Raw genomic sequence first — 24,254 nt, 5'->3', positions numbered from 1 at the left:
GACCGCAGAGCCCACCTCACTGACAAAAGGCAAAGGAGGAAAAACCCAACACCCAACCCCAACCAACCAATTTTCCCCTGCAGCCACTGCAACCGTGTCTGCTTGTCCCGCATCGGACTTGTCAGCCACAAACGAGCCTGCAGCTGACGTGGATTTTTACCCCCTCCATAAATCTTTGTCCGCGAAGCCAAGCCAAAGAAGAAGAACTTGCGGTTTTGTCTGTTCCTTGTCCACTGTTCCACTTTTGTGGCAGCCAGTTTGCTGAGAGAGAAAAAATATTAAAATGAACCGTTGTCAGGATAAGGAACAAGCAACTTGTTGAACCAGTGCTATGAGCGTGAGTTGTAGTTAAGAATTCTATTTCCTTTGCTTTTCCTCCTTTACGCTCTCCCATTCCAAAGGTGCTCTTTTAAATTGTCTGTCTCAAATGACAGATAAGGTTGTACCCTGTGTTGTGATATTTGGGAGTGTTGGGATTTGTTAGCATTTTCCAGAATCATATGTGACATCAGAGAATTATTTTCAGGCCATCATTCAATAGAGCTGAAAGCAGGGAAGAAAGCTTTCGATGACGGATGTTGGGTTATTCACAAATAAATATAGTTCTCTGAATTGCAGAAAAAGAATCCTTCCCATTTGTGATTTTATTTCATTGAGAGCTTTTCAATGCTTGCAATGCAAACTAAAAGTTTTCTGAAATTCCCCTACCCCACCCCAGCCCTTCTTGGTTTGTAATCCAATCTGAATAAGAGGAACAGATCTTTCTCAGGGAGCTGGTTGTGGAAGCTGTAATCAGATGCAAGAGCATGTACAATGACTGCATTGTTGGAGAACTGCCTGTGGATGTTGAGGCAGGAACACATCTCACAACAAGGAAGGCAATGTCAGCACTCATAATAAAAAAAAAATGGGTCTGCGGGCTCACAAAGAAGTTTTGTATGGACAATAATTACTGAGCAGAGAACATGGCACTCAATGAAGCACAGGCACTAGCTCATAAACATTGCTCAGTCTTCTACACACTATATTCACTCACAAGATGGGCTAAATAAAAAGAAACCTAATTTTGTTTGGGGGTTTAATTGATTGTAGGAAGAAACTGTCATGTTACACTAACTTTTTTGTCAGAAGTTTATGGATACTATAGCACTCTTCAAGTTTCTCCCTCACAGTCCTGTTTGTGGCTACCTAGATCATCCACTCTCAACCTTTTCTTTGGCTGTAGCCTCCTTCGGATTTTGCTGAAAGTTTACAGGCCCCCTTCCTCTGTACTTCTCTCCCTTCCAACTTCATTTAAAAAAACTAAAAATTTTCAATCTGTCCCCCCCCCACCCCCCCCACCCCGGTAAATGTGCTGTGCTGAGAATGGTCGATCTTGGCCATTGTGTTCATGCCACGGGTGCTACACTTGTTCACTAGGCTCCCTCACAACTTTTTAAAATTAAAAAAAAATTTTCACACTATGAACCATTTTAATCAAAATACACACAAACATTTCCCTCTTGAATATACAGTGTCATTTTCTCCCCTTTTTCCCCTGCCTCCCTTCCCTCCCACCCCCCCTCCAAACCCATTAAATGTTCAACATATACAATACAAAAAAATCCATTAAACAATGTCATCACACAATGAAAATCAACAAGAAAATTGTGTCATCTACTTTTACACACTGGGTCAGTTCATTTCATTTTCTTCTCATTCTATCATTTTAGGGCGGTAGGCCATGTACGGTTCCCAAATTTGTTCAAATAATGTGACTTTATTTTTTTTATATATGTTATTTTTTTCCAATGGAATACATTTATTAATTTCCATGTACCATTGCTGTACTCTCAGGCTCTCTTCTGATTTCCAAGTTGACATTATACATTTTTTTGCTACACCTGAGGCTATCATAATAAACCTTTTTTGCGCTTCATCCAGTTTGAGGCCTAATTCTTTACTTCTTATATTACTTAGAAGAAAGATTTCTGGATTTTTTGGTATGTTGCTTTTTGTGATTTTATTTAATACCTGATTTAGATCTTCCCAAAACTTTTTCACTTTCTCACATGCCCAAATTGCATGTACTGTTGTTCCCGTTTCCTTCTTACAGCGAAAACATCTATCTGATACTGTTGGGTCCCATTTATTTAACTTTTGGGGCGTGGTGTATAGCCTGTGTAACCAATTATATTGTATCATGCGTAACTTCGTATTTATTATATTTCTCTTAGTTCCAGAGCACAACTTTTCCCATATTTCATTTTTTATCTTTGTTTAGATCTTGTTCCCACTTTTGTTTTGGTTTATAGCTTATTTCATCATTTTTTTTCTCTTGCAGCTTGATGTACATGTTTGTTATAAATCTTTTAATTATCATTGTGTCTGTAATCACATATTCAAAGCTGCTTCCTTCTGGTAATCTCAGTCTGTTTCCCAATTTGTCCTTCAAGTAGGTTTTCAGTTGGTGGTATGCAAACATTGTACCATGAGTTATTCCATATTTGTACTTCATTTGTTCAAATGATAATAAATTATTTCCCAAAAAAACATTTTCTATTCTTTTAATTCCTTTTCTGTCCCATTCTCGAAAGGAAAGGTTATCTATTGTGAACGGGATTAGTTAATTTTGCGTCAATAATAATTTTGGTAGTTGGTAATTTGTTTTTTTCCTTTCTACGTGAATCTTCTTCCAAATGTTGAGCAGATGGTGCAGTACTGGTGAACTTCTATATTGCACCAGTTTTTCACCCCAATTATAAAATATATGTTCTGGTACCTTCTCCCCTATTTTATCTAGCTCTATTTTGGTCCATGATTCGGAGCCGAACAGGAGTGTGGGTATGACAACGGCTCTGTATACGCTTATCTTTGTGAGGTTTTTCAGTTGGTTGTTTTTCCAGACTCTTTTGTGTAGTCTTCCAAAGGCGCTATTTGCCTTGGCGAGTCTGTTGTCTATCTCATTGTCGATCCTTGCATCTGATGAAATGGTGCAGCCGAGATAGGTAAACTGGTTGACCGTTTTGAGTTTTGTGTGCCCGATGGAGATGTGGGGGGGCTGGTAGTCATGGTGGGGAGCTGGCTGATGGAGGACCTCAGTTTTCTTCAGGCTGACTTCCAGGCCAAACATTTTGGCAGTTTCCGCAAAGCAGGACGTCAAGCGCTGAAGAGCTGGCTCTGAATGGGCAACTAAAGCGGCATCATCTGCAAAGAGTAGTTCACGGACAAGTTTCTCTTGTGTCTTGGTGTGAGCTTGCAGGCGCCTCAGATTGAAGAGACTGCCATCCGTGCGGTACCGGATGTAAACAGCGTCTTCATTGTTGGGGTCTTTCATGGCTTGGTTCAGCATCATGCTGAAGAAGATTGAAAAGAGGGTTGGTGCGAGAACACAGCCTTGCTTCACGCCATTGTTAATGGAGAAGGGTTCAGAGAGCTCATTGCTGCATCTGACCCGACCTTGTTGGTTTTCGTGCAGTTGGATGATCATGTTGAGGAACTTTGGGGGACATCCGATGCGCTCTAGTATTTGCCAAAGCCCTTTCCTGCTCACGGTGTCGAAGGCTTTGGTGAGGTCAACAAAGGTGATGTAGAGTCCCACCACCTACGGCTCCTAGAACGCTTCCACCAGCGTTGTCTCCGCTCCATCCTCAACATCCATTGGAGCGCTCACACCCCTAACGTCGAGGTACTCGAGATGGCAGAGGTCGACAGCATCGAGTCCACGCTGCTGAAGATCCAGCTGCGCTGGATGGGTCACGTCTCCAGAATGGAGGACCATCGCCTTCCCAAGATCGTATTATATGGCGAGCTCTCCACTGGCCACCGTGACAGAGGTGCACCAAAGAAAAGGTACAAGGACTGCCTAAAGAAATCTCTTGGTGCCTGCCACATTGACCACCGCCAGTGGGCTGATAACGCCTCAAACCGTGCATCTTGGCGCCTCACAGTTTGGCGGGCAGCAGCTTCCTTTGAAGAAGACCGCAGAGCCCACCTCACTGACAAAAGGCAAAGGAGGAAAAACCCAACACCCAACCCCAACCAACCAATTTTCCCTTGCAACCGCTGCAATCGTGTCTGCCTGTCCCGCATCGGACTGGTCAGCCACAAACGAGCCTGCAGCTGACGTGGACTTTTTTACCCCCTCCATAAATCTTCGTCCGCGAAGCCAAGCCAAGCCAATTTTGGTCCAATATGGTTTTTCCTTTGTTTGATAAAAATCTGATAGATATCTTAATTGTGCTGCTCTATAATAATTTTTAGAGTTTGGTAGCTACAAACCACCTTGTTTGTACCATTCTGATAATTTATCTAGCGCTATCCTCAGTTTTCCCCCCTTTCCATAAGAATTTCCTTATTATTCTCTTTAGTTCATTGAAGAATTTCTCTGTTAAGGGAATTGGTAACAGTTGAAATAGGTATTGTATCCTTGGGAAGATATTCATTTTAATGCAATTTACCCTTCCTATCAGTGTTAGTGGAAATTCTTTCCAATGTTCTAAGTCATCTTGTAATTTCTTCATTAATGGCTGATATTTTAATTTGTATAGATGGCCTAGATTATTATCTAGTCTAATACCTAGGTATCGGACTGCTTGTGTTTGCCATTTAAATGATTATTCTTTTTTTTTAAACTTTGTGTAATCCGCATTATTCATTGGCATCGCTTCACTTTTATTTGCGTTGATCTTGTACCCCGATATTTCTCCATATTCCTTCAATTTCTTATGTAATTCTTTTATTGATAATTCTGGTTCTGTTAAGTATACTATGATGTCATCTGATTTTATATTCCTTCTCTTTTATTTTTATCCCTTTTATTTTATTTTCTGTTCTTATCAGTTCTGCCAATGGTTCTATTGCTAAAGCGAACAGTGAGGGTGATAGTGGACATCCCTGCCTAGTTGACCTGCTTAATTTAAATTCGTTCGATATATATCCATTTACTGTCACCTTCGCCAATGATTCCTTATATAATGCTTTAATCCAATTAATATATTTCTCTGGTAGGTTGAACCTCTGTAGTACTTTGAATAAATAATTCCATTCCACCCTGTCAAAGGCTTTCTCTGCGTCTAAAGTAACCGCCACTGTTGGCATCTTATTTCCTTGTACTGTATGGATTAATTTAATGAACTTACAGATATTGTCCGTTGTTCATCTTTTAATAAATCCAGTTTGATCTAGTTTTACTATTTTTGGTACACAGTTGAGCAATCTGTTTGCTAATAGTTTTGCTATTATCTTATAATCTGAGTTAAGTTGAGATTTTGGTCTATACGATGCTGGTGTTAGTGGATCTTTCCCTGTCTTTGGTATTACTGTAATTATTGCTGTTTTACATGAATCTGGCAAGTTTTGTGTTTCTTCTATCTGGTTCATTACTTCTAGGAGGGGAGGAATTGGTAACTTTTTTAATGTTTTATAGAATTCTATTGGTATTCCGTCCTCTCCAGGCATTTTATTGTTCGGTAGCTTTTTTAATATATCCTGTATTTCCTCTATTTCAAATGGTTTTATCAATTTGTTTTGCTCCTCTTCTTGCAATTTCGATAGTTCAATTTTAGCTAGAAACTCATCTATTTTGTCTCTTTCCCTTCGTTCTCAGTTCGGTATAATTGCTTGTAGAATTCCTTGAAGTTTTCATTGATCTCTGTTGGGAATATATGTAATTTGTTTGTCCTTTTTCCTTGATGCCAATACTGTTCTTTTAGCTTGTTCTATTTTAAGCTGCCAAGCTAGTATTTTGTGCATTTTTTCTCCTAGCTCATCATATTTCTGCTTTATTTTCATTATGTTCTTCTCCACCTTATATGTTTGTAGTGTTTTGTATTTTATTTTTTTGTCTGCCAATTCTCTTTGTTGTTTCTTCCCTTGTTGCTAGTTCTTTTTCTGTACTTACTATTTCCCTTTCCAGCTGTTCTATTTCCCGATTGTAGTCCTTTTTCATCTTAGTTACATAACTTATTATCTGCCCTCTGATGAAGGCTTTCATTGCATCCCATAATATAAATTTGTCTTTCACTGATTCCGTATTTATTTCAAAGTACATTTTAATTTGGCACTCAATAAATTCTCTAAATTCCTGTCTTTTAAGTAGCATGGAGTTTCATCTCCATCTATATGTTCTTGGTTGGATGTCCTCCAATTCTATTGCTAATAACAGGGGTGAGTGATCCAATAACAATCTAGCTTTATATTCCGTTTTCCTAACTCTCCCTTGGATATGGGCTGTCAACAGGAATAGGTCAATCCTTGAGTATGTTTTATGTCTACTCGAATAATATGAGTATTCCTTCTCCTTTGGGTGTTGTTTCCTCCATATATCCAATAGTTGCATTTCCTGCATTGATTTAACCATAAATTTGGCTACTATGTTCTTTCTGCTCGTCTTTTGTCCAGTTTTATCCATCTTTGAATCCAAATTAAGGTTAAAGACCCCTCCTATCAATATATTCCCCTGTGTATCTACAATCTTCAAAAGAATATCTTGCATAAAATTTTGATCCTCTTCATTAGGTGCATATATATTGACCAAATTCCAGAGTTCTGAATATATCTGACATTTTAACATTACATATCTCCCTGCTGGATCTATTATTTCCTCCTCTATTTTGATTGGTACATTTTTATTGATTAATATAGCTACACCTCTGGCTTTTGAATTATATGATGCTGCCGCTACGTGCCCTACCCAGTCTCTCCTTAATTTATTATGTTCCACTTCAGTTAGATGCATTTCCTGCACGAATGCTATATCTATTTTTTTCTTTTTTCAGTAAATTTAATAGCCTCTTCCTTTTTATTTGGTTATGTATTCCATTAATATTTATAGTCATATAGTTCAACATGGCCATTTCATACTTTGTCTACATCTCATTTCCACTTCCTCACCACCCCTTTTCCCCATTTCCATTTCTCAGTTTTCTTTTTTTGAACGCACTGTATGACAACACTTCTAAAACATAAAATATTTCAACCATTCCCACATCTAAAATTCCCTTAACCCCAAGTGTCCCCCCCCTCTGAGTCGCCCCTTGTCCCTTGCCAGGCAACCACAACTCCCCTCTCCATTCGGACTGCGAACCTGTCCACAAGTGGCAACTGATTCCGCAGTGATTGTTATTCTCTCCCACCCTATCTTCTCCAGGAAAGACTTAACTTCACGTTACAACAAAGCTCCCCCTCTTCCCTTTTTCTTTTTTTAAAACCTCTTATTCCCCCCCTTTTCTCCCTTACTTCCCTTTTCTTCCCTCATTTAGTTCTTGTACATTATTTTTACATCTTTATTTGTAGTTTGTTGTTGTTCTTCGTTCTTGTTACATCTCTTCATCTCTCTGTCTTTCAGGGTTTCTGCAAATTCTCGTGCTTTCTCGATCTGAGAACAGTCTGTTTTGCTCCCACGAGATAACTATTTTAAGCACCGCTGGATATCTTAACATAAATTTATAGGTTTTTTCCACAGGATCGATTTTGCTGCGTTAAACTCCTTCCTCTTCTTTTGGACCTCAAAACTTATGTGTGGGTAGAAAATTTTTTTTGACCATTGTACTCCAGTGGTTTTCTTGTCTTCTCTAATTTTATTCATTGCCTTTTCCAATATATTTTCTCTTGTTGTGTATCTCAGAAATATTACTAAAACGGATCTTGGTTTTTGCTGTGACTGTGGATTTAGGGCTAATGTTCTGTGTGCCCTTTCTATTTCTATTCCTTCCTACATTTCTGGCATTCCCAGGACTTTTGGGATCCATTCTTTCATAAATTCTTTCATATCTTTGCCTTCTTCATCTTCCTTAAGGCCCACTATCTTTATATTGTTTCGCTGACTATAGTTTTCCATTATATCCATCTTCTGAGCTAACAACTCTTGTGTTTCTTTAACTTTTTTGGCACTTTCTTCCAATTTTCTTTTTAAGTCATTCACTTCCATTTCTACCGCCATTACATGTTCTTCCACATTTTCTAATCCTTTCCCTATATCTGTTTTTAATGCTTTCATTTGTTCTTGAAAATTTTTTTTATCTATGTACTGTCCATTCATTTTATCTCCTATTCCTCTGTGCAGAGCTTGGTCTTCTTCTTCTGTGTCTGCTCTTGGGTTTGTGTCTTCTACTTCTCTTCCTTGTATCTGTGTCTATTCTGACTTTCTTGTTCAGCTGCTTGTCTCAGTTTTTTGGGGTTTTTTTTTCATGGTTTTTTGATGTTGGTCCTCTTCTACTGGGCTGGTTATCTGTTTAGCCTCCTGCTTCTGTTTTTCTTTTTCACCCCTCCCGTTTCCTTTGCTTTCTTTTTCTTCCAGCTGGGAGCCCTGCTGTCGGGTCTCTCTCAGCTCTTCGTGCTGTGGAGTTTCACTCCACAGCTGGACCCCCCTCCCGTCAGTGTTCTCTTTGTCGTGCGCAGTTGCGCACCTCTGTTTGGCTCAGTGAGCCGTTTTTGCAGTCCCAAGGTCGGTCGGTTGCGACCCTGCGGGGTCTCCACTAACCTTGGGAACTGTGCTCCTCTGTCCATGGCGGGTCCCTGCTTTTTTGTGTAGGTAAGGCCTTCTCCTTTCTCTTCTGGCTTCTTTTTTCCCCGTTGTTTTTGGTTTTTCTTTCTTAGGTGCCATTTTCTTTCTTTTCCCCACACCTTTATCTTTTATTTGTTGTGTTCTGTGTATCTGGGGCTTTACTTTTTCTTCTTTTCTGGAGAAGGCTGGTATTGTCCTACTGGCCACTATTCCATCACATGACTCCTCCTCCTCCCCCCTCACAACTTCAGCGACATGGGTCCCATCCCATCCTCCGGTGCTGCCCGTGTGAAATGGGGAGGGGAGGGTGGGGTGAGGTTCCTCTGAGAGCTGGCATGGACTTGATGGGGCAAATGGCCTCTTCCTACATAGTTCAGAAATATGAGGAATGACACCTGGGAAGCAAAACTACTATAAATGTGTCCTTCAGGATATAGTTTGGATATGCCACATGCAAACTATTGTAATGTGCTTGTCAGTGATTAGAGCTTGGTTTGCAGGTGAGATCTCCTGCTTGTGCCAACATCAATGAATGCCACTTCATTGTCCTAGCTCTATTGGGATGCAGTCAAACACTACATTGCTGTTTGCTTTGGTTCATTTTGACCAAAAAACAGTGTATTGTCCTTTTTGACTTTTGTAGTCTGCTGTAAGAATGGTCTCTTTTGTAATCTGCATTTATGAAATGACATTGTTAATTTGGGAATAGGGAGGCTTGCAGTGTATGCTCACACCTTTGAATGTGATAAGCAGAGAAAGCTGCAAATAAACTCTGCAGGATCCATTAGTACTTGGGGGCATTGTGTGAACAGAAGTATAGTGTAGTAAAAATCTTTGTAGATCACTGCAAAGTTAGGTAATTGGGCCCTAGAGACCTTGATTGATCCCACTCTTCACCAATTCCTGCAGCTGCATCTTCATCTTTGTTGTCGTCCAGGCAAAGCTGCCATTGGCTCCCTCATAAAGTGGACCAGTCTGCAAGCAGTGACCATACCGTCAGCCCGTAGCCTTACCGTCAGCCCGTAGCCTTACCGTCAGCCCGTAGCCTTACCGTCAGCCCGTAGCCTTACCGTCAGCCCGTAGCCTTACCGTCAGCCCGTAGCCTTACCGTCAGCCCGTAGCCTTACCGTCAGCCCGTAGCCTTACCGTCAGCCCGTAGCCTTACCGTCAGCCCGTAGCCTTACCGTCAGCCCGTAGCCTTACCGTCAGCCCGTAGCCTTAGCGGCCTTTTGGCAGCTTGACAAGGGCATTTTTAGCTAATCTCAATTGTCTCTCCTGACCAGAGGCATTTAAAGAAGATTAAAATATTATTTGTGTATTATTATACAACTGACGTATAATTAACATGATAAACGTGTTTTAAGAGATCAGCACTAATTAAAATATACAGGTTAAATGCTAGAAAAGCAAACCAGCCACTTATTTACACTTACCTTTCAAGTGAATGGGGCCATGCTACATACACCAACCATGGTTAGCTTATGGCTTGAGGGACCCTTAGCTCAGGTTATTTGTATTCTGCTCCTGAACTAGATGCTGATTTTGAGCGGGGTGGGAGGGGGGGTTATCTGTGATCACCAGCACATTACTGACTTCCACACTGAAACACAGAGGCACGGAAATGAGAGGCATAAAGAGCATTTCACTGGTGGTTCTTTGTAAAGTTACTGGAATTACATAAGTTCCAGGCTTTGTGACCATACGTAGGCATCACACGACTGAATGGAAGCCAAGGTTGTGTGAAAGGTTCAAGGAATCTACTTGAAGCATGGAAATGAGGAAGTATTTATGAGGAGCGGCTGGTGAAGCAAAAAGAGTTACGAATAGTTTCAAAGTGGGAAAAAAAGTTAAAAGATTTGATTGCTTTTTAATATGCTTAAGGCTAGAAAAACGTCACTGCCAGAAGAATGTATCTGGAGGTTGCAAATGTAAGGCTATTTGCAAAAGATACAGAAGAGATAAAAATACACTTTATGTAAAAAGTTGCTGGGTTTTGGATTTAATTGCTGTGGTAACATTTAAAATGGAATTACCATATACACTCATGTAAAGGTTGAATTTTATAGACTGTTTTTTAACGTTAAATTTATGGTATTGACTATAAAATGGATACTACTTTCAACCAAGGTAAGTATCAGAGACATTGGAAGTTCTGATGGGCTGGGAACCTGGTGGGAAATGGACATCTGAGGCGACAGGAGCACTGATGGGCAGGCGGCCGGGGATGAGGCGCTAGTTCACAACTGAGGCATCAGTTGTTTGGGCCTGAGGGCAGCTGGGACCAAGGTGAGAGACATGGGTTGACTTTTACACAAAATATATGGAAAACACAGGTTTTATGGGGCAAAATTAGGAGGGTCAACTTTTACACAAGTAAAAGAAAAGCAATAAATACTCAAGAACTATGGGCAATAACTTATAAGAACAGTTTATTGGCTAGCATTGACACAGAGCTGATGCAAATATCATAGATTGAAAGGCTGTTATCCATGATTTTATACCTATCAAATATTACCAATTTTGTAGAATAGAAATGGAGCAAGTTAGCAGTGCATTATAGTGAGGATGGGTTAATTTTCTTTTCAGATTTTGCAGAAAAGATTCCATCAGGAAATGTTTTTGTTTTTGACGTGAGTTTGCAAAGATTGCATCACATCTTGTACCAAGACAGGCAAATGTAAATGAAGATAACCTGTTCGAGCCATCCTTATTAATATTTCCAGGCTTTGTGCAATTGGAATTCAAACCGGGGGGGGGGGGAAAAACTAAACATTCCAAGAAAAAACTTGTAAGCCAAATAGTATTGTAAAATGGTAATGAAGATCTGCACAATGGGAAATCCATATTACTAACAAGTTGTTTAGGCTGGGGAAACATTTGTTAGTGATGGCAAAGATCTCACCATTTGTTTCATAAGTTATACCAGGCTTAAAAGTCAAATTATACCGTGCTGCTAAGCATCATGTTATTTGTTCCACTCCTTAGTTAGGAGTTGATTAATAGCTGCTGTGCACTTTGGCCTGAAATTGATGTTTAGATTCAATAGAAGCAATTATTTGCATTAACATAGTCTTGTACATTACAGGTGTATTTGAGATGAGTTGCAGAAAGAGTTCTTTCCAAAGGCCACCACAGACATAGTACTCCAGTCATCATCCCCTACTGTGGTTCTTGAGGTTAAGAATGTAAGAGGATGTATGTGATATAAGTGGCACATATTCAACAAGATGTGGTGTAGCGGCGGCTACACTGCTAACTGAAGGATCGCACAACCAGACGGGTTGAGTTCAGTGAGCAAAAACTGATTTATTGCAGGCTACCTGGCTGGTCCTATAATCCCAACCCGGACCTGGTTGAGAACCGCGCTGGGGGGCCCCGATGTCACCGGGGCATCACGTGAGTCCCCAAGCGCAGGCTTATGAGCCCGGTGCTGAGGTCGGGAGGAAACCCCCGACGTCACCATTTTGGCCGGCTGCCCCACCGCGTGTGTGACAATCAGAGCCAGTTCACCTGCCTAATGGTGAACCACCACACAGCCCCTCCCCCAAGAACCGGCGCCAATGTTCTTTTTTGCCGGGTGGCCTCGCTTCTTGGGTTGGGCCACAACTACTGGTTCGGTGGGGTCGAGGTGGGCTGCCTTTAACCTGTCCACCATAAACAGTTCCCTCTTACCACCAATGTCCAGTGTGAAAGTGGATCCAGGATGCTGGACGACTTTGTATGGCCCTTCTTATGGTCTTTGTAGAGGTGCTGTGGACAGGCCCCGCCTGATAAAAATGTACTCTGTGGAGTTCAGCTCACTGGAAATGTAAGAGGCCCATGTGCCGTGTCTGGGTGGCGGTGGGGGTGTGAAAGAGTCCTAACGGGCCCGGAGGTGGGGAAGTAGACCGTGCAGTGACTGCTGGAGTTTGTGAGGTGCGTTGATGAACTCACTGGGTAGGACTAGCGAGGCACCATAGACCAGCTCGGCTGGTGATGCCTGTAGGTCTTTTTTGGCTGTTGAGTGGATGCCCAGGTGCACCCAAGGCAGCTCCACCAAGTCAGGGTCGGTGAGGCGGGACCAAAGTGACAACTTAAGGTGGCGGTGCAATCGCTCGACTAGCCCATTGGCCTGTGGGTGGTAGGCCATGGTGTGATGTAGCCTGATCCCCAGCCTGTTGGCGACCTGTGCCCAGAGCGCAGAGGTAAACTGGGCACCCCGATCACTGGTGAGGTGGTATGGGTCGCTGAACCGTGTAACCCAACTGTTCAAAAGCACTCAGGAGCAGGAGTCCGTGGAGGCATCGGGATCACCTCGGCCCAACGAGTGGGGCAGTTTACCACTGTGAAAGCGTAACGGTTACCTCGGGAAACGGGTAAGGGTCTGACGATGTCCACATGTATGTGGCTGAACTGTTCCTGGACATGTTCGAAATCTTATACAGGTGCTCTGGTGTGCCTGTGTACCTTGGAAAGCTGGCAATGGGGTGCAGGTTCTGCTTCTGAAGCCCGTGCCAGACGAAACGTTCTGCCACCATACGAACCGTGAACCTGATGGAAGGGTGGTGGGAAAGGTCATGGATATGTTGGAAGACTTGCCTCTGAAACTGCTGGGGAACCATTGGTCACGGGATGCCCATGGAGACATCGCACAGGACGGTGCCCTTGCCATGAGGAGTCGGGAGGTCCCGGAACCACAGACCCGTGAAGGCAGTACTGAAGGCCCACATCTCCTCGTAGGACTTCTGGTACCAGGCAAGCTGGTAGAAGTCAAGGTAGGGTGTCAGCGCGCAAATGGCTGGTCGTGAGAGTGCGTCAGCGACCACGTTGTCGTTCCCCGCCTTGTGCCGAATGTCTGTGGTGACGCTTTTGGCGGGCCGACCAGGGATCTTTTTCCATAGTGAGTGCCTGAGTGAGGGGATTATGGTTGGTAAAAATGGTGAAAGGCCTCCCCTCCAAGAAATAGCGGAAATGACGCACCACCAAGTACATGCCCAGCAACTCATGATCGAAAGCGCTATACTTGCTCTCTGGCGGGCGAAGAAGTCAGCTAAAGAATGCCAGTGGTTTCCGCTGTCCGTTCACCTGCTGCTCTAGGATGGCGCCAACGGCTGTGGCAGGGGCATCGACAGAGAGCGCCATATGCAGGTCGGTGCGTGGGTGGACGAGCAGGGTAGCCTTCATGAGGGCATCTTTCGTGGCTTCGAATGCCCTGCTCGCTTCTGGAGTCCAGGCGAGTGTCTTTGGCTGCAATGATGGTGAAGGGCAGCTGCATGATGCTCATACCACCTGGAATGAAGCAGTTATAGAAATTGACCATATCCGCAAACTCCTGTAGCCCCTTGAGGTTGTCAGGGCGTGGGAACTCCCTGATTGCAGCGACCTTCGTAACGGCAGGAGTGGCTCCTTCAGCCATGATGGTATGGCCCAGGAACTTCATGGACTCTTTCCCGAACTGGCACTTGGCAGGATTAATCGTTAGGCCGAAGTTGGCCAGTCAAGAGAAGAGGGTGCGCAGGTGAGACTTGTGTTGTGCCTGGTCTCTGCTGGTGACAAGGATGTCTTACAGGTAAATGAATACGAAATTCAAATCCCTGCCCACTGTGTCCATAAGGCGCTGGAAGGTCTGGGCGGCGTTCTTGAGGCCGAACGGCATGCATAGGAGCTCAAACAAGCCGAAGGGGGTGATGATGGCTGTTTTGGGTAGGTCCTCGTGGTGCACCGGGATTTGGTGATACCCGCGTACCAGGTCGACCTTGGTAAATACCCTCGCGCCATGCAGGTTGGCCATAAAGTCCTGGATGTGAGGGATCGGGTAATGGTCAGGTACTGTCGCGTCGTTAAGCCATCGATAATCTCCGCAGGGGCGTCAGCCCCCAGAGGCTTTCGGGACCAGGTGGAGTGGTGAGGCCCAAGGACTGTCGGAGCGTCGAATCATCCCCAGCTCCAGCAGATGCGAGAACTCTTCCTTTGCTATCTGGAGCTTATCCGGTGGGAGCCGGTGTGCCTTGGCGTGGACCGGCGGGCCTTGGGTGGGGATGTAATGAAACACCCCGTGGCGTGGTGAGGCGGCGGAGAACTGCAGCTTGAGGAGAGACGGGAATTTGTCCAGGATACGCTGAAACTCGTCCTTGGTCGTGCTGACCGTGGCCATCTGCGGCTGCTCTGTGTGGGAGGTGTTGAGGCGAACAGATTGGAAGGTACGAGCATCTACCAGTCGCCTACCTCGAATGTCGACCAGGAGACAGTGGGCAAGGGGGAAGTCGACACCCAGGATGGCGGTTGAAAGAGACAAAACGGTGAACCTCCACGAGTACTGGCCGATCTGGAAAGGTCTTGTCTCCTTATGTTCGGATCTCCGTCGAATTGGCTGCACGGAGGGGAGGTCCTCGAGGCCGGTTCCGGGACTAGATGGCTGTGGCTGGGATAACACTTATCTGGGCCCCGGTGTCGATGAGGAAGCATCAGCCGCTGACTGAATCCCACAGGTAGAGAAGGCTGTGTTCTTGGCCAGCCACCGCAGCCATTAACGGCAGCCGGCCTGCTCGTTTCCCTGGAACAAGCCGGGCTGACGACACTTCCGAGCCTTGGCTCCCCAGCGCTGGTGAAAGAAGCAGAGGCCTGAAGTAGATGACTTGCTTCTGGATATGCTCTTTGAGGCCCCTGCAGGGGCCTGGTGTTCCACTGCAGCACTAGAGGAAGGCTTGGTGTGGTAATTCCTGTGACTTGTAACCTGTTGGACGGCTGAGCCCTCTGGGAATCGTTCGAGCAATAGCTCCTGAGCCTTTTGAGCGACCTTTCTAGAGTTGACGAAGCTCTCCTGGGACAGTAACGGCCGGGTGTCTTCAGGCAGATGGTCGAGGAAGATGCACTCGAAGAGTGGGCAGTTGGTGTGATTGCCCATGAGCGCAGCATCTCATTCATCAACTCGATTGGAGTTCTGTCCCCCAAGGCGTCAAGGCACAGCATCCAAGCGGCACGCTGGTGCCTGGAGAGGCCAAGGGAGCCAGTGAGCATCTGTTTGATGGTCTCGTACTTATCTTCCGCGGGTGGGTGCTGAAAGAGGTGCAGCACTCGTTTGGCAGTGGCCTGGTCCAGGGCACCAATCATATGGTAAAACTTTGTCGAATCCGATGAAATCTGTCAGAGGTGAAACTGAGCCTCTGCGTGGCTGAACCAGGTCTCCGGATCCTGAACCACGAAGTCAGGAAGCTTGATGGCGATAGCGTTGATCGAAGGGTCATTCATGTTGGGTTCAAAGACGTTTGAACCTGTCGGTATCACCAATCGTAGCGGCAGCTACACTGTTAACTGAAGGATTGCACGACCAGACGTGTTGAGTTCAGTTAGCAAAAACTGATTTATTGCAGGTTGCCTGGCTGGTCTTAGACTCCGCCCAGACCTGACTGAGAACTGCGCTGGGAGGCACCGACGTCACCGGGGCGTCACATGTGTCCCCAAGCGTGGGCGTCTGTGCCTGGGGCCGTGGTCGGGAGGAAACCCCCAACAGCGCCATTTTGGCCGGCTGCCCCGCCGCGTGCATGACAAGCGGGGCCGGTTCATCTGCTTAATGGTGTACCGCCACAGTGGAAACTTGTGGGTTTATCCTGATTACCCTGATCTAAGGAGGCAGTGAGGAGAAATTGGCACGTCTGAAGTCATGCATGTATTTTTCCTGAAGGACATGAATGAACCAGATGTTTTTTTGACACTTTTATTGAGACACTTTTTTTATGTTCCTATTTATTTAGTTGACTGCGATTCAAATACATTTCTCTGGATCAATGGTCCATAAATGTGGCTTCTAATCCAGTAGTGCAACCATTACATCACCATTTCTGTCCCACACTATTGTGATATCTTGCTTAAGTGTTTGGATATTTTTAAATTACCAAGATTTAGTTAATCCTTACTGCTCCAATCTCACTTCATTAAAACATGATTTTGCATTATTTAGCTTTGTTTAATATATAAGCCATGTATAATGCAGATGGTTAATCTGGTGAAATAAATTATCTCCTAGAAAGGTGATAAAGCAGCAAATTCAAGATGCACCTGGGACATTTTACAGTGAAAACAGAAATGGAATAACTGACTTAACTGAACAAAAGCTTAATGCACCAGAGCAAGTTTTGCAAAAAAGACAGAACATTTAGCTAGAAATTAAAGCCTGGTTAGTGTCTGATGCTTCAGTTAGCAGCCTATAGCTTGCTTCTCTACACCCATTAGTGTACTCCAAACTCTTCACAATACCTTGAATTTATTGAGGGGGGGGAAATATTCTTTCAAAAATGAAGATAATGGCACTTTCCTTCACAAAGAATTTAATAAGTAAATTGCTGCCAGAATCTGGTTTATTTTGATTCCTACAATTTTCTAAATGCCCGTATCTTCAGATAGACCCACCCTGTCTTGTATAAAATCCTCACTTGCCATAAAGTAATGTCTTCATCCCTATGGGCTTTTTTTCCAAGATTAATTTATCAGTTCAAATTTAGGGCAGCGTGGTTAGTTCAACACTGTTATAGAACCAGCGATTGGAACAAGGTTCGAATCCCACGCTCTCTGTTTGTACATTCTTGCCGTTTTCCCTGGAGGCTCCAGTTTCCTCCCACTGTTCAAAACGTGCTGGGGTTGTAGGTCAGTTAGGTGTAATTGGGAGGCACGGGCTTGTAGGCCAAAAGGGCCTTTTACCCTGCTGTATGTCTACGTTTTTTTTAAATTGGAAATCCATCTCAATATGTCAAAATAGTATTGTAACTTTTACCTACTGAAATGGGTAAATATTTCAGGTTAGTGCTTCCCATTAGGGTTGAGGGATAAAGCCCGACTCTACCTAGGGTACCCTACTGAGATCAGGAACACTCCATTGGGCAAAACACTGAAGGCAAGTTGCCTTGCTCAGAGAAGATATTACCATGTAGAAACAAAAAATAGTTTCATCAAATGCCTTGAGTCTGAAACTGCAATGATATGAATCTAATATCAGGTAAATACATCCTAAAACTGTTGGCAGCAACAGGTTTACCCAGACAGTTGTGCGCATTTTAATTCCTTCAGGTGAAGAAAATGATTATTTACAAAACTCTAATTCTGTGTAGTAGACCGTTCCACAGGGGAGAAAATTAAAAGCAAAATTTTACTTCCGCAGTGAGCTTCAGAGACTATAATTAACCTATTTGCTTGTATGGTCCAACTTGAGTCGCCTCTGCTGCCATTAATTATGCAAAGCCCCATCTGAAATGAATCGTATTAATGGAACCAGAGGTCATGAATTCTGACTGTGTTTGCAGAGAAAATCAATTGGAGCCGTGTGTGAAGGAAGTGAAGACTATGAACCTTGAACATTGTATTCAGAATGCGAAGGTTTACTGGCCATATACATACACAACCAAATATTCAACCTGCAGAACCTTTTCGAAAGAACATCAAATCAACCAGAAACAAAATCCTATCTAATTATTTTTGTGTCTCTCCGCCCCTCCCCCCCCCACCCGTAATTGAGTTTTACTTATGTGAACTTGACTTGCCTACGAGAATGAGAATTGACTTTAAGTTAGCAAGAACTGTTTGACTGATATGCATCAGGTCTCAATAACCAGTACTTACTTAATGATGAATAATGCACTGGTGTGTCAGTTATGATTCCCAAGATCTGGATTGCATTGTCAAGGTGTGATCTTAAGAACAGAATCTTATCATTAAGAAAAATAAACATTGGAGTCAGACTTCCAGCTAAGTATCGCACGATGGAATAGGGAGAAAAATCACCTACAGTTTTGTCCATTCCATTGAAGTGTGATGACTGTATCTGAGGCACATGCACGCACAGATATAATTCATACCCCACATCCCCGGAATAAGGAAAGAAACAATCCGTCCCAGCAGGTAAAGGATTATGAAATGAGGAATGTGGCACAGACGATGTGTGTTTTTTGCCCCCAACATGTTTTTATTTAATATCCGTGGTCCTCTAGCCTCAAGGAGAATCATTTTCTTTGTAGGTATTTAGGTGGTTTTTGTATTTTTATATTTTGGTATTTATAATTTAAGGGATGGAGAGGGAAGGGTGTAAGGAGGGGAAATAAGGACTCTAAATCGTATTACGTGGAAAGAGAGTGTAACATTCAGTTTATTGGATTTGCATGAGTCTTTGAAAAATCAAAAATAAAATATTTTTAAAAAAAAAGAAAAATAAAGGTATAAAATAGCATCCTTTCAAATTGAAACCCCAATCTTAGCCTTCAGAGATTATTGCATTGTCCCTGAAGGTTGAAGGATTTTATTTGAAGGAAGCTGCAATGTAATTATTTTCTTTGTGGTGGTATCAGGCCTTTTAAACATGCTTCCTCCTTTGATCAAGGTTCAGGTTTTTGGTCGTGTTTTTAAAAGAAAATTTGTCAGACAATACAAAGATCATTTTGTCCATTGTTGGGTAACGTGGGGATCCTCTGGTAAGATTTTTGTGGGATGGGGGGAGCAATTTCACTGTGGGAATGAACCAACTGACGAGGAATGCAGGGGAGATTACATTTAAAGCAGACTTAAAGTTTGCTGTGGCAGATCTCATCCAGTAGTAAACTTGTGGGCATTTACGACATTTAAAAGACATTTTGACATCTTCTTGGATCTGAAAGCTTTTGAGTTATGGGCCAAACACAGGCAAATGGAACTAGCTCAGTTCTAAAACTTAATTGGCGCGGACAAGTTAGGTGAAGGCCCTGTTTGTATGCTCTATGACTTGATATGCATTGTCAATGTAAACTTATTGGAGTAAAAGTCCAAAAATCCAGACCACCCGAGAATATGGGCTTCTCGAAAACTTTTTAAATTTAGTGGTCTTGTGTAAGTGCTGTGGATGCACAGAAGGAAATGAAGGGATAAATATTACTTTTTGTACTTTGTATTTTATATGGAGAATGTTCTGTTAATAAACTTCATTTACATGTTCATCTCATCTTTATTCTCCTTAAATTTTAAAAATACTGCCTGAGAATCCGGACCAATCCAATCTCCGAGCAGTCTGGATTTTAGAACTTTTACTGGTAGGGGAATACACTTCAGTGAGGTGAACGTGGTAGACTAAAAATTTTAAACCAAATAAAGGAGTAAGAGTTGGAGCATTTGAGGCAGGTGAATGCTTTGATGACTGTATATAATAGTATCAGAGATTTGTTACAGCACTGAGGCAGGCCATGAAGCCACTGCAAGCTGTTTGTAGAACAATCCGGCTTCTTGCTTTCCTCAGCTTTTGGGCAGGACTGCTACAGATTTTTAAATTTGAAAATAATTATATCTAAAATTATTTTCACAGAAAATCAAAGAAATCACATACATGCATTCAGAAGGCATCTTGGCTGGAGAGCTGAAGCACGGACCTTTGGCCCTGGTGGACAAGTTGATGCCCGTTATCATGGTGATTATGAGGGACCACACGTACACCAAGTGCCAAAACGCTCTGCAGCAAGTCGTTGCACGGCAGGTACAGTGGCAAGTTTTTACCCTGTAAGGTTTTTTCACAGTGCAGGTGAGACTATCAAGCTGAGCAGAGAATTTAAATTGAGACCGCAAACCCATGTCACCCAATTGACCTACAACCCCCATCCCCATACATGTCTGAAGAGCGAGAGGAAACTCACACAGATACAGGGAGAACATACAAATTCCTTACAGACGGCACCGGATTCAAACCCTGGTGGCTGGCGCTGTAACAGCGTCACACTAACCGCTTTGCTAACCACGCAGCCCCTGAATTTGAGCAAATTAATTGGTGATGACTTAATTAAAAACTTCTGGTGAGATTAGCAAGTGACCCATCACCTTTTTGTGGTAGTTCAGGGTCTTATTCATGTTCTACTGTTCCATGAAGTGCAGTTGAGTCTGTGGTACCACAAGGCTTGTTCAGAACCGTTGCTACCACTGCACCATCAGACTCCAAAATAACAGACTCATTTAGGGGCAGCAAGATTAAGCCTAGCAGTTAGCACAACACTGTTCAGCGCTGGCGATCAGGACTGAGGTTTGAATCCCACGATGTCAGTAAGGAGTTTGAGTGTTCTCCCCATGTCTCTGTGGGTTTTCCCCAGGGGGTCCAGTTTCCTCCCACTGTTCAAAATGTACCAGGGGTTGTAGGCCAACTGGGGTGTAATTGGGTGGTACGGGCTCGTTCTTGTTTTGTATATTATTTACTACTGAATGTTTGTTCTGTATTTGCACAATCATTTTGCTTACATTTCTTTCTTTCTTTACATTTTGCTCTTTTGTAAACATCTTTTCTTGAGTACAGTTTACATTATTGATAAGTAGTGGCCTGTAGGAAAATGAATCTCATGGTTGTATGTCATGTATACACTCTGACAATAAATCTTGAAATCTGGTCATTGGGGTCCTGATCAAAATTTGTTCCTGGATAAGAGCAGTGTTGCATCTAGTAAAAGGTTAGCATATTTGAAATTACCGTTTGTTCAGTGAGCGATTGTGCTATTTTTTTCAGGGTCGGCCTGTGGTCATCTGCGACAGGGATGACTATGAGACGATAAAGAATGTTAACCGGGTAATTAAAGTGCCTCACAGTGTGGATTGCCTGCAGGGAATCCTCAGTGTCATTCCACTTCAGCTTCTCTCCTTCCACCTTGCTGTCCTACGAGGATTTGATGTAAGTAGATGTCTGTGGTGTGTGAGCTTCAATTCCCTTCCACTTGTGCCATCATCTTCCTGAAGCATGTGAAATTCAAATGCTGGAGGGGGTAGAATGCTCTGTGTTTTAGACCCTCAAATTATGTTGCAGCCTCCATGCAGATCAGTGCTTATCACTTCCTATGTGGTTATGAAAATGATACGCTGTGATTCTCTCGACGATTTGGTTTTGAATTGGCTGTTACACTAACAAAAAAAAGTACCAGGGCTCCCGCCCGAAACATTATGTATCTTTATTCTTGCCATATAAAGGACGCTGTTTGACCTGCTAAGTTTCTCCAGCATTGCATTTTCACTTCAATCATGATGTCTGCAGACTTTAGTGTTTTCTTACTAAAGTACCAGAGGGAGTTATCAACACCTCCCCGCCCCCCCACCCCCCCATAATTTTATTTTATAGTTACAACACTGTAACAGGCCCTTCTGGCCCACAAGCCCATGGTGCTGAAATACACCAGTTAACCCTGTATGTTTTTTGGAGGGTGGGTGGTAACCCACACAGACACGGGGAAGAACGTACAAACTCCTTACAGACATCTCCGGTTTCAAATCCGAATCGCTGGCGCTGTAACTAAATAACCACAACACTTTGAGTGTATGTACATAGTGCTTCCTTGTATGACAATACATTGGTTATAATTATCATTCAAGCTAGCTGGAAGTGGTCCTATAAAGTGACTGAATTTTATTTTCCTCCCCGGTATAATTGCCAGACTCAATGTTAACTGCGACACTTAACATGCCATCCCTAATTTTAAATTTTTAAAATTTAGACATACAGCAGTGCAACAGGCCAATTTGGCCCGACAAGTCCATGCCGCCCAATTTACACCACTAATGGTCAAAAAATTATATTGAAATAAAAGCAAAGTATGAAATGGTAACAAAATATACTGGAACTGCACAGCAGGTCAATCTGCTGTGCAATACTGAGTGGAAATCAGTTTTTAAACTTGATTGCCACTGTCTCTACGAACACTGCCAGGTTGATAATTTGTGGTTGTGGGTGGGGCATTTCTGCTGCTGAAGAGCTGTCCTCCTGCCTGTGCAATGATAATCAGTACCACCCATTGTGATCTGCTCTTTGAGGTATTAATACAAATGCATGGGATTAAAATAAAACAGCAGCTGATTTGAGAACCCCTTCTTACTTGTAGCATAAGCATTAATCTTCTGATCGTACAATCTCAAATCAAAGAGACACTTTTAAGTCGACAGGATGTGCAAGCTTTGCAACTGCTAACTTGGCTGAGGGAGAAAAAGGCAAGAAATTACCCACATTATTCTTTACCCCTTGGCACATGTGTGTTTATCTGAGGACAGGTGGTTCAGCATTCCATTCCATAGAAAACGTTTAGTGCGGTGGGAGCTGCCCAGTTAGCACAGTGCAACGCTGCACAGCGGTTAGTGCGTCGCTATTACAGCGCCAGCGACTGGGACCGGGGTTCGAATCCAACGCTGTCTGTAATGAGTTTGTTCGTTCTCCCCGTGTCTGCGTGGGTTCTCCCCCAGGGGCTCCGGTTTCCTCCCACTGTTCACAATGTACTGGGGCAGTAGGTCAATTGCATGTAATTAGGTGGGCCGGAATTGAATGTAGATTCTGTTTGATCTAAGCTGCTCCTTGGGTGAGGAGAATGTTGAGCAGCATTTCCATCAGAGCTAGTGATGGCCCAAGTAAGGTGGGAACGGTTGGGGCAACGTTGATAACAGCTGGAGGGCCCCTCCAAAGGAACAAGCTACTAATCACATTTTATTCCTTTCGAAAGGTTGACTGTCCCCGAAACTTGGCCAAATCGGTGACGGTGGAGTGACACGATACTACACAATCCACATGGAAGACAGAAGGCCAAAACATTTTATAACCTGAACATTCTTTTTTTCTTAATATATATTTTAAGGAGTACATAAACCCACTGGGGATAGATCTTTCTATTTTATATTCAGTGTAGTGCATTTACAGTGGGCCCGGTTAATTCCTGAATTACTAGATCAAGATGGAAAGTTCTTGTGCTTTTCTACCTTTTATTTGTGCATTCGGTTTTCCCTTTATTGTTTTGTCAATGTTATGATTGGGTCTCAAATCAGAATTTTATTTCTCCTTTGCCACTTCTTACTCGACTGAGGAAGAGAGTTCTCCGGTTACCAATCCTTTGCTGCCATAACTGTTCTCTCCAAGATTTTGTGTTTGGGACCAATTATTGTCGGAGCTGATGTAGATATGAACTCAAAAAGAGGTGATTGAGGCTTGACTTGCTTCATGTGTCATGTTGGGATGGGGCCTGAATTCTTGTGCTGTCATCCCCCTGAACACACATTGACGGAACTAGAATCATGTATTGAGAATTTAGTGTTGAAAATCACATCACACAATCTGGAATGAAAGAAATCATGGGACGTCACAAATTGATTTTTTCCACTGATGAGTATTGGTTTAAATTAAAATTCTGATTCTCTCACCCCTGCCCTTTTCTGCACTCCAGGGTACCCAAAGGCATTCTTAAAGAAATGATATTTTAAACCATATATGACTCATTTCCCTTGGTGTTGCCATGGCCATTCTTCAGTGTTTGCTCCGGTTTTTCAGGTCACTAAAGGAGGTTCGCATCTCACAATGAGTTTGCAAATATACGGAGCATTCACTGTGAAAATTATTCTTCTGAAATAGTAGAAAATGTAGGACTCTGTCGTTAACCTGCTTCAACCTCATTTGAAGTATGAAGGAAACTCAGTCACTTGGCACTTTTCCCTAACCCACGTTTGATATTTGCCTTCAAAATGTTGAGAGAAACACAACTGACCAATGATTGTTTCGGCTCGAGCTGGGACCCTGCTATGTATATGAATCATTATTTATGATGGCTTAATATTTTATACTGTGATTGATAATTTAGTTGGCTTTTCAATGGAGTTAATACTTGAGGCAGAGTGTGAAGTCATCTATGGAAGTCTGTAGCTTCCCTTCGGAAATGTGAATCAGAGGATGGAAATGGATGATGGTAGGCTTTCGCAATCACTTTAATATTGAAATTTGTCCGAGGCTAATCTTACCTCGCTCCTTGGATGAGCAACGCTTAACTATAAACATGTGCAGTCA

At 43.1% G+C, this 24,254-nt stretch overlaps 1 protein-coding gene across 2 annotated transcripts in view; it reads left to right on the top strand.

Moving 5' to 3' along the window:
* Positions 1–24,254, top strand: part of LOC138754139 (glutamine--fructose-6-phosphate aminotransferase [isomerizing] 1) — a 113,536-nt gene extending 89,282 nt beyond the window's left edge. For both annotated transcript variants that reach the window (XM_069917998.1, XM_069917997.1), the window contains 3 exons: positions 19,779–19,946; positions 20,958–21,119; positions 22,927–24,254. In XM_069917998.1, coding sequence (XP_069774099.1) covers positions 19,779–19,946; positions 20,958–21,119; positions 22,927–22,971 — 375 coding nt within the window. In that variant the 3' untranslated portion in view covers positions 22,972–24,254. The remainder of the gene's footprint in view (positions 1–19,778; positions 19,947–20,957; positions 21,120–22,926) is intronic.

This window comes from Narcine bancroftii, chromosome 2 (genome assembly GCF_036971445.1).
Source record: "Narcine bancroftii isolate sNarBan1 chromosome 2, sNarBan1.hap1, whole genome shotgun sequence".
Lineage (NCBI taxonomy): Eukaryota > Metazoa > Chordata > Chondrichthyes > Torpediniformes > Narcinidae > Narcine > Narcine bancroftii.
This window is presented reverse-complemented; position numbering and strand designations above follow the sequence as displayed.